Source organism: Puntigrus tetrazona, chromosome 11 (assembly GCF_018831695.1).
Source record: "Puntigrus tetrazona isolate hp1 chromosome 11, ASM1883169v1, whole genome shotgun sequence".
NCBI classification, from domain to species: Eukaryota; Metazoa; Chordata; class Actinopteri; order Cypriniformes; family Cyprinidae; genus Puntigrus; species Puntigrus tetrazona.
This window is the reverse complement of record NC_056709.1, coordinates 21199216-21216144: the sequence shown is the minus strand read 5'-3', so window position 1 is coordinate 21216144 and position 16929 is coordinate 21199216. Positions and strand designations below refer to the sequence as shown.

At 41.3% G+C, this 16929-nt stretch overlaps 1 protein-coding gene across 1 annotated transcript in view; it reads left to right on the top strand.

Annotated features, from left to right (window-relative positions):
* Positions 1-2541: 2541 nt before the first annotated feature.
* Positions 2542-16929, top strand: part of skib (v-ski avian sarcoma viral oncogene homolog b) — a 28730-nt gene continuing 14342 nt past the window's right edge. Inside the window, exon 1 of the mRNA XM_043252325.1 lies at positions 2542-3771. Within this exon, the coding sequence (XP_043108260.1) occupies positions 2875-3771 (897 nt within the window). The 5' untranslated portion in view covers positions 2542-2874. The remainder of the gene's footprint in view (positions 3772-16929) is intronic.

Here is a 16929-nt window from a genome sequence, read left to right as displayed (position 1 = left end):
AGTTTTTCAGCTCATTATTTTTATTCTGAATATGTAATTGAACCAGATATTGTGCTGATGCAGCCAGAAAATGGAGGGATTCAAAATTAACTTATAGGGTAGATTTAATTCGCATTAATTTACTAATTTATTCGTGCCATTCCAAATAATCCAGTTGATAATGAAATTAATATTTGTTTGTTAACAATGTGTTGCTGTTCAGTTTGCAGTTAACTTTTGTAAAAAACAATTTATGTATTCTTGTTGTATTTTAAGGGTGCAAAATTTAAATGTATTGAAATAGAATGCAATTACAATTATTATTGAAACTCATAGGGAACTTTAGTGATATGTTATAACAAATTCTGCATTTATACAAAACTCTAATAAGTGATATAAAAAAAAAGGTTCGGGATAGCAAACAAAGATGCACCTTGGGGGACTTTGGTTTCTTTGGCCACTCAACACTTAATTAAGTGCAAAAGAAAATGTATTAACTATACCACCTGCAGTTTGACTGAACAATCAAGCTGATTGAAATAACCAAACTGTCAAGGTCCTGTTGATGTCATTTTGTATGTGAGCTAAATAGGTTGAAGTTGAAAAGCTTTTTAATTCAGTTTATTTCATTGAGGTGTAAAATCTTGGAGAAAGAATGGCTTTGTTGTAGACTTGCTTTTGAAAAAAAGAATAAGATTGTGCATTGTTTCAAGCTCTCTACGTCTATTTATTTCTTGCGGGACATAATAAAATCGTTCAAATCTATGTTTTGTTCATCTTTACCTTTCAACCGAAACGTCTGCTGATTTGTAGTGCCACCCAGTGGCTCAGAGTCGAAAACAACTTTGAGTTGCTGTCAGCGATGACATTTTGAACACTTTTCCAATCTAACATTTAACAGACCGTACTGAATAATCACTCAGGCCTTTCAATAAGAGTCTCATCAATCAATCAAAAAGAGAGGATGGGGTGCGAAGTACATGAAGGTGAGACGATAATAAACATCATAGCACGGAATACCATTAAAACAACAGAAGACAATCGTTTATCTTTTCCGAGCTGAAAATGAAGCCTTAATCTCCCAGCCAAACGAAACCGCGTTCACGAGTCGCCCCCAAGAGCCATTACATGAACCGCGATTTCACAAAACGCTGATTGGGCTAAAGTGGTGATTTTGCGGCAACCCCGCTTTATAGGTTTACGTGCCGAAACGAACCATTAGACAAACGCTTGCGATTTTCAAAGTTCCATGAAAAACAAATGAAGCTGTTACGATAACACTCGGTCCAAACAGGTCGGTATGAGTTATGGCTTAACTAAAGCACGCTTTTGCATTTTAAGAACATTGCTCGTAATGACACCTTGAGATAAAAATGACATACATTTTTTTTTGTTGAGTCAAGTCTGTCATAGCTTGGCTTTGCACTGAAAATGGGTCCAAATGAAGCACTGGATGTTGTTACAAGTAACAGATTACAATTGCAATAGCATGTATTTTATATTAATTTTAACTCCTGTAATGGCAGATATACATTTGCAGCATCATTACCCCTTCCTTTAGTGTCACGTGGTCCGTCGGGAATCGTTCTAATATGCTGATTAGCTGCTTGAGAAACATTTTTTAAGCAACGATTTAATTGTGCTGCTTAATATTTTGGGGGAAACTGTTAGGCCTATGCATTTTCTTCATATATAAAAATATAAATATATTAAAAGTATTATATTTTTAGCATCATAAATAGCTAAATGTACTTATGTCTTATTTCTGAATCACAACTGACCATTCTCTAAATTTCAGACAAAATATACCTTGTACGTTTCTATTTTGCTATATATATATATATATATATATATATATATATATATATATATATATATATATATATATATATATATATATATATATATATATATATTTAATTTGCGTAACACTTTATATAACCCTGCTTAAATCATTCTTATTAGCTGTAGCCTATTTTTTAAGTGTCAATCTGTAATGTTTTCATTCTCATTAGTCCTAATAATGGCATTTTAATAAGAGTGTAGTGTAATGTTTGTCTATTGTTTTAATTCGTTCTTAGTAGAAACCTTTGGCCATGTCCGTGTTTATTTGTCTATTGTTAAATAAACTTGCGGTAAACGTATCCTACAAGATTTAGTAAACTTGGTTATTAATCTCGCGATAATTTTCGCTACTTTAAATCGCATGCTTTCATATTCAGATATATTCAGCGTAGACGAATGCTCTCGCCGTTAATGACCTTTAAAGTTTGTTAATGAAAGTTACTATAGCCGCTATAAGTAAACTCCTCCTCTCTCTGCTCCGCTGCATCGGTTCTACGTGTAGTCTGTGTTCCCGCTTTTGCAGCTGCTCCGGCTGAAGGGGGAGGGAGAACTTTTCATAGAACAGCCAGCCCAGGGAGTCAGTCACATTCTTGGCTGGGATTCAATGACTGAACCAGACACAAACAAACACTGAGAGAGAGAGAGAGAGAGAGAGAGAGAGAGAGAGAGAGAGAGAGAGAGAGAGAGAGAGAGAGAGAGAGAGAGAGAGAGAGAGAGAGAGAGAGAGAGACGCTCACACTCTCATAGTAAAGCGGAGGCAACTGCGCCGACGAGCTTTACACAAGGCACACATTTTGTGCTTGAGTTGCACGGGCTTCTGTGATACAGCCGGATTGAGAATTACATTTCGTTCAAAACTTTACACTTTGCGGAGGATTTTCCCGTCGCTCGGAACTCTGGTTCTTTCTGGTACGACTTAAGATTTTAACATGAAGCAGCTGAATGGATTACGAGGCGGCGTTTCACGCTTTCCGAAGTGACATGGACTGTAGCGACTCTTTCCGTTCCCGTTCACCGAATCTGTAGTGATCAGACCGCCCGGGTTTAAACATGGAGGCTCCCTCCAGCTTTCAGCCGCATCCAGGACTTCAGCAAACTCTCAAGCAGTTTCACTTGAGCTCCATGAGCTCCCTCGGCGGACCGGCAGCCTTCTCGGCCCGGTGGCAGCAGGACATGCTGTTTAAGAAGGACGGTAAGGGCGCCGAGGTGATGGTGAACCTCCCCGCGCAGACGCCCCCGGTCATGCCGGGGCCCCTCTTCATCCCGTCGGACCGCTCCACCGAGAGGTGCGAGACGGTCCTGGAGCGGGAGACGATTTCGTGCTTTGTGGTGGGCGGCGAGAAGCGCCTATGCCTGCCGCAGATCCTCAACAGCGTCCTGCGAGACTTTTCCCTCCAGCAGATCAACTTGGTGTGCGACGACCTCCACATCTACTGCTCCCGGTGCACGGCGGACCAGCTGGAGATCCTCAAAGTTATGGGCATCCTGCCCTTCTCGGCCCCCTCGTGCGGACTGATCACCCAGACCGACGCCGAGCGCCTCTGCAATGCCCTCATCTACGGCGGCACGTTCCCTCCGCACGCCGACAAAGAGCTGTCGTGCTCCATCGAGCTGGAGAGAACGGAGAAGAGCTTTAAAGTTTATCACGAATGCTTTGGGAAGTGCAAGGGCCTGTTCGTGCCAGAGCTCTACTCGAGCCCCAACGCGGCGTGCATACAGTGCTTGGACTGCAGGCTCATGTTCCCGACGCACAAGTTCGTGGTGCACAGTCATAAAAGGCTGGAGAACAGAACCTGTCACTGGGGCTTCGACTCGTCCAACTGGAGGGCTTATATTCTTTTGGATCAAGACTATAGTGATAAAGAGGAGAGCAGCACGCTGCAGCAGCTCCTCAATGAGTTAAAGGGAAAATTCGACCTGGGGAACAAGCACAAGACATCTTACAAGGTAAGCTCAACTCTTAAAGATGCAAGGAAATATTAAGATAAATATAAATCTGGACGGCATTACTCCACATAGCTTACTCCCAAATAAAATTGCTAGCACATTTCATGTGTTGTATTGTTTGTATTTTACTTTGATTCTCGTGCACCTCTATTGACCTTTCCCTTTGTCTCTAACCATGCAACACCTATTACACCTTGTGCCACCTCAGAAAACTGTCTTATAGCGCTTCAAAAGCCAGATTTCACATTGGACGTATAACATAGTGCCTGTGCCAAATTTCTCTTCAGTTTCACCTTACAAAACACATACACAAACCATACTTCTTATTTCTTGCCCGTTGTTTTTGAGCGTCACGACCTGTCCTTGTTGGAATCTATTTAATTTGGGGTGTGATTTGATGCACAACTTTCATCAACATCAAAAATGGGATGATTTTATGCACTGTAGCTCATGCAATCATGTTCTATCCTCAATTCTTAAGATCATGCCAAACCAACAGAGAACCATTGATCTATAATGCATATATATTATTATTATTATTATTATGATGATGTAATAACATAATCTACTGCTATTTTTGAGCGTATTGAAATGAAGGTGCAGCCAGCGAATGTCCTGCCCCCAACCGACCCCCCCGTGTGCATTTGGATGGACTCAGGGGCATCTGCATATAACAAATGGAACCTCAATTATGTATTTTATGGGAGCCAGAGATAGAAGGGGAGGCCTGGGGAAGCCAGCGGTGGAGGAGGAGGAGGAGGAGAGTGCTGTGTAGGACATTGTTTTGTGTGTATGTTTTGGGTGGGGGGCAGGTTGGGGTTGAGGTCACTCTCAAAAAAGCAGTTGGTGTAGGGTCAGCGCTGCCCTTGGGTCTCCCACTGTCTGATCAGGCTCCATGCCAGGGTCAGAGAGACGGTGAGCAGACAAAAGCACGGGAGTCTCGGGTTGGCTGTTCGCTCCACGCAGCAGCTGTTGAGTGTGATCGTGCTAATGGGTCTACACACATATATGTATGTGTTACCATGGTGTCACTTCAGCAGGCTTGGGATGCATGGTGTGGCAAACGCAGTTCCATTACTGTGGGAAATGTGAGAGACATGGCACATTTCAGAAATGCAGCGTCATGTATATTTAACGACTGCTGCTCTATGGGAAAAGTGTTGGCTAAAATTTGTCACCGAGTGGCTAGTTTACGCTTCGCTGTGCCTTGCGTCTGGCTGGGCTAAAGAAACTCTGCTTTTTTTGTGGAGTTATTGTTAGATGATTAGTTTCGACCTTTTATGCGTGTCCTATATTTGTTTCAATTGTACAATAAGCACATTTCACCATGATGCTATGGCCTGTCCTAATAGTACAGTAGCTGTAATGTATCCCGAAGGGTGAATTTTGTGCTGTTTCTATGGTTCATTGTCGGAGGTGTCCCAGTTAGCAAGCTGGTTTGGTCCATGGGGAGCTGTGTGTTGACGGACCTGTATTGAAAAAAAAAGATTGACGTTTTTCACCTAACCTGAGCTCAACTGAGACATTTATTTAATTTCTTTATCTTTGTAATCTTTTGAGAATGTTTGCTTTATGCTTTTTAGAGAATTGCTGCTTCCAAATATTACTTTGATGAGAGGCTGGTCACCATGGTTATAAGGTTTCTGAATCCCCACGATTTTTATGTAATATACTTGTTCACAGCAGTACAGTGTGCACAGTGTTTGCTTTATTTAATAATATCTGAAATATCTCAGACCTGAATATATTTAAAATCCAGTTTAGGCTGGCTGACATAATGGGGTAGGTCACAGGGAGAGGGTGGCGAGTTCTCATTAAGAATCTGTCGCCCCTGTCCGCCAGGGCCTTGACGTGCCGTCAAAGGGCCGTGACATGTGACCTCTCTCCAAAGCCAGTCAACCAGCAACCCCCCCCCCTCTCCTTTCAGTCCGGCCAATCGTGTTTGGCTGTTAGTTCCTCAGCTGGACAGATGGTTGTTTGATAAAAGACTGAAAAATGCATTGCAAAAAAATAGGCAACACAAAAACGTTTTTTTATGCCAATTTTTATGAATTTATATAAAAGCATGACCTCATCAATTTGCCATCCTATACTTTTTAAATATATAAAGAAAAATTATAATTAAATTTTTTTACATTTAATGTTTTTATTATATTTCATTATATTTTATATAATATCCTAATACTTCACAATTTCTCTTCTTGTTTTTTTCAATTGTTTTTGCATTTACATCTAAGTTTTTCATAAATAAGCTTTTTTTTATTAAATGTTATGCTATTTTATTATTTTCATTTTAGTTAAAGACGCTTTTAGACATTTTTATTGTAACTTATTTTTCGCTAATTATCTTGAATATAATAATAAAGTCTTATATTGAATTGATAATTTGCAGCTTTTTAATAGCTGTGAAACTGTTTTTGCTTTAATATCCAGGACTGAATTGGTGGTTTTGAACGGGTTGATAATGGTTGTGTCATGTTGTTTTATTTGGAGTTTCAACTTTCCCTTAAACCACATATTTCAAGTGCATGTGCATTGTCCTGCCAGCAATGAAGTAAGACTCCAGTGAGAATAGTGTTGTGTAATAAATTGGACACGGAGGGGCCGTGGAGCTTTTAAATAAGGGGGGGGGGTATCAAACTCCCCTTTGTTCTGCTTCCTCACTTTATCAAATTACGGATGACTCCCAACCTGAGACCAAACCAATCAACTGAGTGTCCGACCCGAGATGGCCACGACCATAATAAATGCGCGCGCCTGGGGGATGGAGGTCGCCATGTGCGTGTGAGTTTGCATTTGTAATGCCTGTATCAGCTGTGGGGAAAAGATTAAAATGAGCGCACGACCTCCTCATTTCCATTCCCATCTGTCTGCTGACCTCGCCGTTGCGGCCCTCGCTGCGTCCCACCAGCCGCGCTGCCCCTTGCTCTGCATCCAGACTGCCAACAATTTCATCCGCTTGTCCCAACCCCCCCTCCACCCAAACACAGCAAGTGCTACTTATTCATCCAGTGCAGTCAGGCCACTCATCCGTAGTCTGTACCACATAACGGTTGCCGGCAAACAGCCCCCGTGCTTGGAATCAGATGCTCAAACAACACTGGCTCCCTGGGGTTTGACTTAGCTGAGTCAAAATCCACTTTCGGACGCCTGTTCTCTGAGCGGCTGAATTTTAAAAGGGCGGCTTGATAGCTTAACAGTCCCCAAGAGATGCTGTCTCATCTCCCCCCTGGAGGGATGGAGGTGAGGGGGTGGTCAGGGGCTCTCAGAGGTTGTGCCCTCTATTCTCTGCCATGTGACCTCTTGTTTAAAGGGCGTCAGCTGGAGCTCTTCGCTGGCTGATGCTGGGGTGAAGACCTGCCGCCTCTTTTGTTCCCCACAGCTTTGTTACTCAAGCCGTCACCTCTTATTGTGTCTCTGGCTTCGTTTTGGTGCCAGTTGCATGACCAATGCCTCCACGGTAATGAGTCTCGAGGCTTTTGTCTGCGTCTGCTGCCAACATGAAATGCATCCACTGTGATGCTGTGTTGATTTGGTACCACAATGGCATTGATCTTTAATCGGGATGCAATTAGCAATGAATGGCACTAAATTAGGCCTCTGTTTTGCGAGGAAGTCTGGATGATGATGGCATTGGTTAAGGTTTTGAGTTGCATGGGCTGGCACTGAAGATCCTGGACACTCTTTTAATAAATGAATGGGGCTGTCAAGAATGACCAAAATGGCCTGTTTCACTCTTGCAGTGAATTTTAAGCCTTCCAAAGTCATACCGTTATGTGAAGAACAGACTGAAACTTAAGTCGCAGTTCACATAAAAATCTTGAAAAACGTCAGTGCTGTGTTTAAAAACAAAAGTAACAAAGGTCAAATTAGTGTTTTTTTCCATAAGATTTTATTGGCATTTAGACTAATTTGGTTCTTAAATTATAATAAACAGCTCAATATTTGGGTGAAAAATTATCAGTAAACAACATAAGTTAGATAAGAATATAGCGCAGTAGTCAAATGGACTACATTCATGATGCTCTTACTGTGCCTTTGCATCCTTTTATGCTTAAAAGTTCCGGTCCCCATGTGTTGTAATTGCACATTATTTCGATTTTTTTCTCCTTTTGTATTCTACGAAAGCGTTGTAGTGTTGATTTGTTGTATTTGATCTGTAATCAGGATGCAGTTCACAATAAATGTCACTAAATCAGGCGTCTGTTTTGTGAGTAAGTCTGTATGATGTCTGATGACGGCATCGGATAAGGTTTAGAGTTGTGCAGGCTGGCACTGCCACCAGTCTGTGGGAACAGATGGCAGAATGATGGTGGTGTTGTTTTATGATCAGTTTCTCAGATCAGGCCTCTTAGTCGATAGCGATCATCAGCTTCATGATTAATATGGCAACCCATCTGCTCAGGAGATGGAAAATCCTGAAGTACACAGCTGCCACTGTGCAAGAAACCCACTGCCTTAATTGAGCGGCTTGCAAGTCCACTAATCCGAAACTGCTCTGCAAAGTCCACTCGGGACAAAATTTCATTCTGAAGGAAATGGCTTAAATGTAGCTTTAATTTTAGTGTTGGATCTCTCGCCATTCCTCATTAGATGTACATCCTTGTACGACTTTATACTCCCTTCCTGATCCATCCTCATGAGCTGTAGGATGCAGTTTTATTTAATCTACTTGGAATTTTAATTATTTCTTGGCCAGCCAGAACAAATGAGTATTTAAAAAAAAAATGTTTTCCTGATCCGAATGTGGTCGAATTTCAGATATGCAGCAATTTTGTTTGAGCCAAAGGAAATCAGGTATACAAACAACCTATTTTATATTCCTGCATTGTGCCTTGCCTACAGTGATCGTTTGAAATTAAGTTTTGCACAAATACACCAAACTAAACCGCTGCTGAAAGAATCTGGCATTCTGAGACATACTTGAGTGCATTTACTTCTTGCAGCTGTCGACTTTTGTTAGAGTTGCTCGGAGAAGGGTGAAGAATATGTGGTAAAGATGTTTCCTCAGGGTCTGACTGTGGGCTGATGCGGCTTCAGTCTGCGTGCGTGTGCCATATGACAAACTGGCATGTTGCTCTCGCCTACAAACCTCCCACTGACCGCCCCCAAAGCTAGGAGGATAAGCTTATGAGTCTCTTTTTTTTCAACTGTTCAAATAGCATTAAGTGTGCATGTACCACTGTTGCTTGGTCAGGTCACATCCATGCATGTCATGGATTGACACTGGGCACTCTGCATCAGTAATAAGGAAGAAATAACATTTTAGCCAAGCAATTATGATGTTTATAATAATTTTATACAATTAATGTCTGAGAGCTGTGGTCAAGCTAATGCAGAGTGAGTTTAAATCCACCCACTTTCACTGTTTCCCAAACTTGCTTCATTTTTTCCTGTCCTGCTTCCCTCTGAGGCATTAAAGAGAACAAAATTGACAATTTTACCATTGTTTACTCACCTTGATAAAATAAAATGTCTTCCGTTCAGCATAAAAGATGTTTTTTTTTTTCTGGCCACTTTTTATAGTATAATAAATTAATGGAGCCGTCAAACTAATAAGCACCACAGATGCACCATTAAAAGTGAACCATTCAACTCTTGGATGATTTTTCAAACTTTCTAAAGTCAACTTACACCTTTTTTTAGAAAATAGAACAAACTTTAAGTTAAAATTCACAAAAAATCTTGTTATCAGCTCTTGCCCTTGTTCTTGAGAGAAGTAGAACTGTCATATCAGTAATCAAGCTGTTCTTATAAATGAACAAAACGAGTCTGATGCATTGTTCCCTTGAATAGCCCACATGTGAAAGCATGTAAAGCTGTCACAGGAATTTGGAAGACTTGGAACATAGTGTATAAGTGCAATGGACTAGTTTCATGGTGCTTTTTAAGCTTGAAAGCTCCGGTCTCCATTCATTGTAATTGCACGTTATACAGACTTTGTTTCAAGGAAGCAAGAAAAGTCCTATGGGTAGGCAGCAGCATGGGTTGGAGTAAAGCATGAATTTTCACTTGCAGGTAAAGGTAGTACTTTTAAATAAAAAATAGTGGTAGTTGAATTAAATTATGAGCAAGCAGTATTTTCTAAACCACACACTGAAAGTTGTTTCTTTTCTAGGCAGAGGGAAAAAGCTCCTGTTTTTTTTTTTTTTTTTTTTTTTTTTTATATGAGCTGTCTGGTCCTTTTATGAAAAGAGGGATTTTGTGTTTTTAAGCAGCCTGTGGCCTCTCGTTCACTCCTCAGAAGCACACAGACGGCTCTCGCTCCACGTCCAAGCAGCATTATTCAGAAAACTTCTGTGATTGGAGAGTCAGTGTAGTTGCTAAGCAAAGCTGCTCTTCCTGTGCTAAATAAGAACTTGATGCTTCCTGGCTGGTGGGCTGAGGAGAGCGTGCCAGCTCTCTCATGCTCGCTCACTCACTGCTCACTCTGCCTGTCTCTCTCTCACAAACACACACACACACACGCGTGTTCTCTCTTTAACACATACACAAACAAGTCTATGCAACACACGTATCCAGGCCTTCTCATAGTGATTGTGTTACTGAGGAATACAAGGTTCTCTCCCAGCCTTGCAAAAAAAAAAAAAAAAAAAAACAGAAGAAGTGGTGATGTCAGGATGACCTGATCCATAACCTCCATTTCCCTATGCCTCTTGGCTTCGGATGAGTGTGAGTCTGTCTCTCTCCCTCTCTCTCTCTCGCTCCTGCTTTCTGGGTGGTGCAAGGATGGAGGTTTTCCTGCGTTTGCCTTCTCTCTGTTTGAGGCTTTGGGTTATGAGGCACATTCAGATTTTTCCAGAAAGGCTGATTCACTCCTCCAGCCCTCAGACAGCTGGCAAGGCCTCCATTTTCCACTCGATGTGATGGTCCACCGCAACATGGTGTTTCAGAAATGCTTCTGGAACGCTCTGCAAGATGGCGTACTCAAAAGTGAAAAGTTACTCTCTTGCATATTTAATTTAAAATTGCTTTTCTATACTGCAACTTTCTAAGGCTAATGCTATCACGTTCCATGTTTAGTCAGCCAAAATCAAAATGTTCCCTTTTTTACAATTCACTGCATAATACATTATGCGAGTCCGCATTAAAAGGTATAATTTTATATATTTGTTTTTCATGCATTGACAACCAGTCGGTACCGAAAGTTAAAAGCTTCAAGAACTCACAAGTACTATAACTATACAGATAACTGTAACAATATTAGCATCAATGTTAGATAATATTCAGTTTATTATAAGTATGCACTCCAGTTTTATTACAAGGTTATTACAGTTATTACTAAAACTATTGTTTGTGAAAAGACCATAACACCACTTGGATGCATATGACTGCTAAAATCTTTATTTTTCTTAAAACATCATTCAGAATTTAAACTTTATTCCTGTTGTCATTTTATGGAAAAAATGGCCGTCACTGCCTTAAGAAGTGCTCATGTTGTGTTCCACAAACACACAAATTAGCAATGACACGAATTTCCATTTTTAGGTAAACTATTTCTTAAATGTAGGGTAAATTCATTTTTATTTTTTACTCAAAAAAAAAATTGGTATCCATGGCACAGAGCACAGTACACATACATATGATATGTAGACTTCTGTTCTTTGCGATTCTTCTGTTTAACCAGTTTTTCTTGTTGCTCTCCTTTCTGGTAAGTTAAAAGGCAAAAGCAGATGAATTAAAAAAAAAAGACAGTTAAAAGGATACAGAAGGCAGAAGGAAACTTGCTCTTTTATGTTTCTCAGTGGCACCAACAAGCAGACCTCTTGTAAGCCATCTCCCCCAGTGGCTTGAGTGTGTGCCAGATTTCTGCTTGGCACTGGAGATCAGGTATTAAATGCTAGCGAAGCACAATGAAATGTGGTGTGCTGTTAAACACGTACTAAATTTCTGCTATTGGAGCCTTTAGCAATGCGACGCCGAGGCCTGGAGCGAGAGCCCATATCAAACGCATTCAGCACGGCTGCCTCCTCGCTCTATACAGCACAGTGAGGTTGTGTGGGACTATTTATCCAGTACCAAAACTGCTGCCACTTTCTTTTTTTGCGGATGACACCCCCTCACTGGCTACTCTAATTCCAAGCATCTGTTCCATCGCTTCTCTCTCTTTCTCCATTCTCTCCATTTCTCTTAGGAAGGAGCTTTATTCAAACAGCCTGATGTGTTGTTACAGTCATGTCATCCTCAATTACTCAGTTGTGCTCTGCCTTGGCTTCTTTCTCTCTCTTTCTAATCCATCCATTCTCTCTGTCTGTCTCTCTCTGCAGTGAGCGGGACATTCACGGGGGAGGGACAGTCAGCTCAGTGTATTGTAGATATAAAAAATATAGAAGTCCTGATAGCGATGCTATAAACCAGACTAATCAAAGATTTTAGATATTATGAACAAGCATTGAAGTTATCAAATATGACAGTAAGATGTTTGAAATCCTGAAAAATGTATTCAGGTTTCCACAAAATTATTAAGCAGCTCATCTGTTTTGAACTGTGATAATAATAAGTATTTTTATGAGCAACAAATAACATATTACAATGATTTCTGAAGGACCACGTGACAGTACAGACTGACATGCTGAACATTTTCTTGCTGGGGTGTCTTTCCTTCCTCTCTCTGGCTTGTAGGGCAATGTGATAGCGTGCCTGTACCCAATGTCTGCTTTTATTTATAGTGCGCTAGTGACCACAGACATGGGCAGCCTGAGCCCAGGCAGGCCAGAGCAGAGCAGCCTGAAATAGGCAGCCTCTGATCCCATAATGACCCAGCTATTATCAGGACTCTGTCTTAAACTGGGGACCCACTATCGTGGTCAAGGAGGACAGAAAGCTAGTTGCTAGCTTACAGCCTCTCTTTTAAAAATCCAAGCTGCTTTGCGGCTTATTGTAAACTGGGTAATCGCTGTTCCTTCGGGCAGCTTCGGCTTAATTGGCTTCGCCACATAGCGCTCTTGGTTTGCTTGTCTGCGGCTGTCTCCAGGTGAAGTCAGCAGATCACCTGGGCTAACGGCGCGATTGGAGGCTTTGATTGTTTGGGACTTTGGTTAGGAGGAGGCAGCACTGAGGAGTGCATGCAAAAGCTGAAGAGGTTGAGTGTGAATGAAGTGAGGAATGTGGGATTACGGTGTGACTGGACTGACGCACAGAGCTTTGATGTGTGGTAGACGTGAAGTCAGCTTGTAAAAGATTCGCTCAGCATGCATAGAGGAGGTGATAGATTCATGAACAATTGCCTTGTGAGGTGTTCAAGGGCCTTTTTTCTTTACACGTCTTTTTAATAAATTTTTAGCAATATTATAATAAATACTAATGTCACTGTGTAATTTAATATAGTAGAATAAATTATATAATGCAGTAGTACATAAAAATGAACTCTTTTCAAAAAAATTTTATAGTTTAAAATGCAATTTATTTGTACGAGGATGAAGATGAATTTTCAGCCATGTTTGAAATGTTTTGTAACATTATCAATTTATTATACCCATATGAAAGCATAATTTCTTTTGTGGTTCCACTGGTCATTTTAAGCCATCTTTTTAAACTCTCTTTTAGCCTGTCTACGAACTCTCATGGGCAAAAACAAGTTTATCCCTGGCTGGAGTTCATACCACAGGACATACACATAAAAACCTAAATGGGTATGATAGGAAAGGAATGTCTGGGTCAAATCCTGCAAGCATGATTTACAAACGCAGTAAAACTGCGGTAAAGTTTCTGCGAAACGGTCACTCTGACAAATCTGTGGCTACACGGGCTGCTCAATTCACACATTTTAGCCGGTCCTAACTGTACGGGCCGCTGATAGAATTAGTCTTTCCAAAAGGATTAGTCACCCTATCATCAAGCCTTCTCCCTAATTTATCTCCCTTTGTTGTGGTGCAGGCTGCATTAAATGGGATCAGGGGCCTTGGCTAGAGACAGTGGGAGGAAGTGGCCCTTTGTGTGCCTGGCAGGTGCACATGGGTGTGGAATGACACTGGCATTTGCCTGTAGGGGGTTGGGGGGCGTCTGCGTGTTTGAGGCCAACCTGTTGGTTTTGTAAGGGAGTTTGGTTGGGAATGCATTTATATAAAACACTTTCATTCTGGCTGTCGCTGTCTCTTTCTTCCCTTAACCAGCCCCACCACTGGATAAGTGCTCCTGAGATATCCCAGAAACCCTTGCAACTCCACTTGAACCCTTAATCAAAGGACTCCTCTGGGGTTGGCAGTAAATTCTTCAGGCAAATGTTTTTTGCACTCTCCCTGTCTCTCTTCCTCTCACTCTCTCTTTCTTCTGTACTCCCTCCTCGCTCGGTTTTCTCTGCGCACATCTGGTGAGCAGTCCTTGTCTGCTTTTACTGTTCTGAGGTCATTTTCATCCTATGAGGAAAGTGAAACCTTATGAGGGGAACTGCCAGGGACATGCACATCTAGAAGGGGTTGTTACAGGCAAAATTAGTGGGGCTCCTTTTTTGTGCTGTTTTACCAATGTCTGTTAACAAGGCTGTTCTTGGCTATTCAGAAATGTAAATTGTCTTCATCCCAAATCTCTGTCTAAAAAAACACATATGTGCGACAGAAAAAAACAACTCTGGAGATGTATGGAGTGCGAATGAAATGTTTCATGAAAGCAACCCACAAGAGCAGATTTTGATGTAGGCTTTTGCCTCCCCCACCATCATTTTTTTTTTTTTTTTTTACCAGTTGTTCAAGGTCATTTATAAGACTATTTTCATTAAAATCCCTGACATGCCTTGGCTGCGTTTTGCCTGCAGAAGGCCTCACTGCAAAAACCTGAGACAGCTGTGGCCGCTGAAGTGTTCAGCATTCAGCAAGGAAACCAAGTGCTGCATATGCAGAAAGTGGGAGACGTTTCCTGGAATGCAAACAACCTCCCTGTCTGATTTTTACTGAAAATGGGCCAAAGAGGTGTCTTTTGGAAGGATTGCGGCTTTATTTAGATTCAGAGATTCAGACTGTCCTTTATGTATGATTTCCGCTCCTTTTAGCACCACCCCGTTCACTGTCTGTAATCTCTCTCTTCTTTCTCCCTCTCCTCCTTTCATCTCTCTCCTTTTTCCACCAGAGAATATGAGGAAAATGTGCTGAAGCTGCATTTGTCCCTGCTGGCTGACACAAAAAGCAAATTTAGGGCTCCCCTCCCTTCTTTCAATTAAAGCTTCTCATGAATATGGAGTTTTCTGTCCATGGTGGAGAGGGATGCCAAATGAGAGCTAGCCTGTAAAAATAAGAAAGTGACTTAAGCTCAAACATTTGAAGAATTTAGAAAGAAGATTAGGGATCAGGCTGAGGGCACATGGTGTTGGTAATCATATTTATGCATATTAAAGCCTAAGAGGATTTTCAAGAATGCATGGAAATGCATGGATAATGAGTTTCTTTGGCCGCCTTTAGTCAGATGTTACTGATTAAACTGGTCAAATGCTTGTATCAGACCCTGTTAGATCAGGAAGAATTTGGCGTTACGCTTATAAAATATTTAGTTCTTTTCCTGCGTATTTTACTATGCAAATAGGGGATTTGTTTTTAAGACTGACAGGAGGTCACCTCAAGTTGTTTCGGCTAATACACATAGCTTCAAAACAGACCGAACTGATGCCATTTGATGTCATTCGAACGGTGTGAAAAGGAGTGGTCCGGTCCTCTGTGTTTTACAGCATCCCTGTCAGCTTAATGAGGAGAGTGTTAAGCTCTATCACTTCAATTGCCTTCAGTCCCAGCACCCCTAATGGCCCAGGAAGCCCTGGCTGGGGTTGTAGGGAGGTCAGGTTGAATTACAGGACATAAACAACAACACAAGCCTCCTATCACCAGAGAAAATAAAAGCAATGGCAGCTGAGGTAAGAGGGTGGAGCTGATGGCAGTTGTTGTTTTTGGGGGGGTTGGGGAAGCAGCTAATTTCTTGAATTGATAACTAGAAGAGAAAATTATTGATTGATTGATTGATTTTTGTTAAAAATGGCAATCTTGCACTTGTAAACTCTCTTTGACCTGGATGTGGAGAGTGAAGTAAAATTTTGATTGATTTTAGAGTTAGATAGATAGATAGATAGATAGATAGATAGATAGATAGATAGATAGATAGATAGATAGATAGATAGATAGATAGATGTTAATAAAATAATATTCAATAAATTTATAGATATTTAAAACGATATTTAAATCGGTAGATGGGAAAGACAGCTATTCTGATAGATATATGGCTTAAGAGAGAGTGAATGTCAGTTCACCGAGGTCAGCCGGTTTTACTAGAGCTGGAGACGAGTCCAGAGACAAGGGGTCCAGGGGCACACAGACTCCCCCACCATCTGGCAGCCATAAAAGGCTTGGAAGTTGGAGTTTTAGGGGCTTTTTTACGGCCTTGCAGGGTGAGACATGGCAAGGCACTCTGGATGCCCCCAAGCTCCTCAGCTTCCTCCACAGCCTTCTATTGCAGGTCAGAAGTTCATTGCCTTTCTCCCCTTTAAAATACCTCTGCGCTTTAGTTGGTGGGAAGTGGGCTTTGCGCAGGCATCATTTGCTCATGTCTGTCCACAGAGAGAACAAGGCAGGACAGCAGACGTGATTCACACAGATGGCGAGAAGTTGGACTCCGGTGAGTCAGCGAATGAGTTTTGTGTCGATATGCGTCATCATGTGCCTCATCAATTCACTCTGAAACTTCAAACAGCCCCACTGACACGGAACGGAATAACAATGAGATAGAAGTAATTTAAAAAATCTCTTTCCTGGACTCAATTCAAAATAGCATTCGGATTTGTGTATATTATGCTGCTACAATCAATTCAAACGGTCAGGAAATAAAAAACAAGGATTGTGGAACTCATGCATACTGCCTAAATTCCAGTCTGATACTCTACCGTTCTACAATCTTATTTTGCATGCTCTGCTCATTGGGCTTTTCAGGTCTGATCAAGTCCGGATTCCTTTAGAAATTATATCCTCCATAGAGGCTGAACCAACTTTAACACCTTCGGCAGCTCAAATAACAATGCTTTCTCGTAAATATCAGTTAACAGAGAATCAAACCGAGAGGGCGTAATGACAAATTTGATCCTGTATTTTTTTTCATTGAGAAATTCTGTCAGAAGCACAATGACCTTCTTGCAACTTCTTGGCCTTGTTTTTGTTTCCTGTCTCATTTCCATCTAGCGTATCTCAG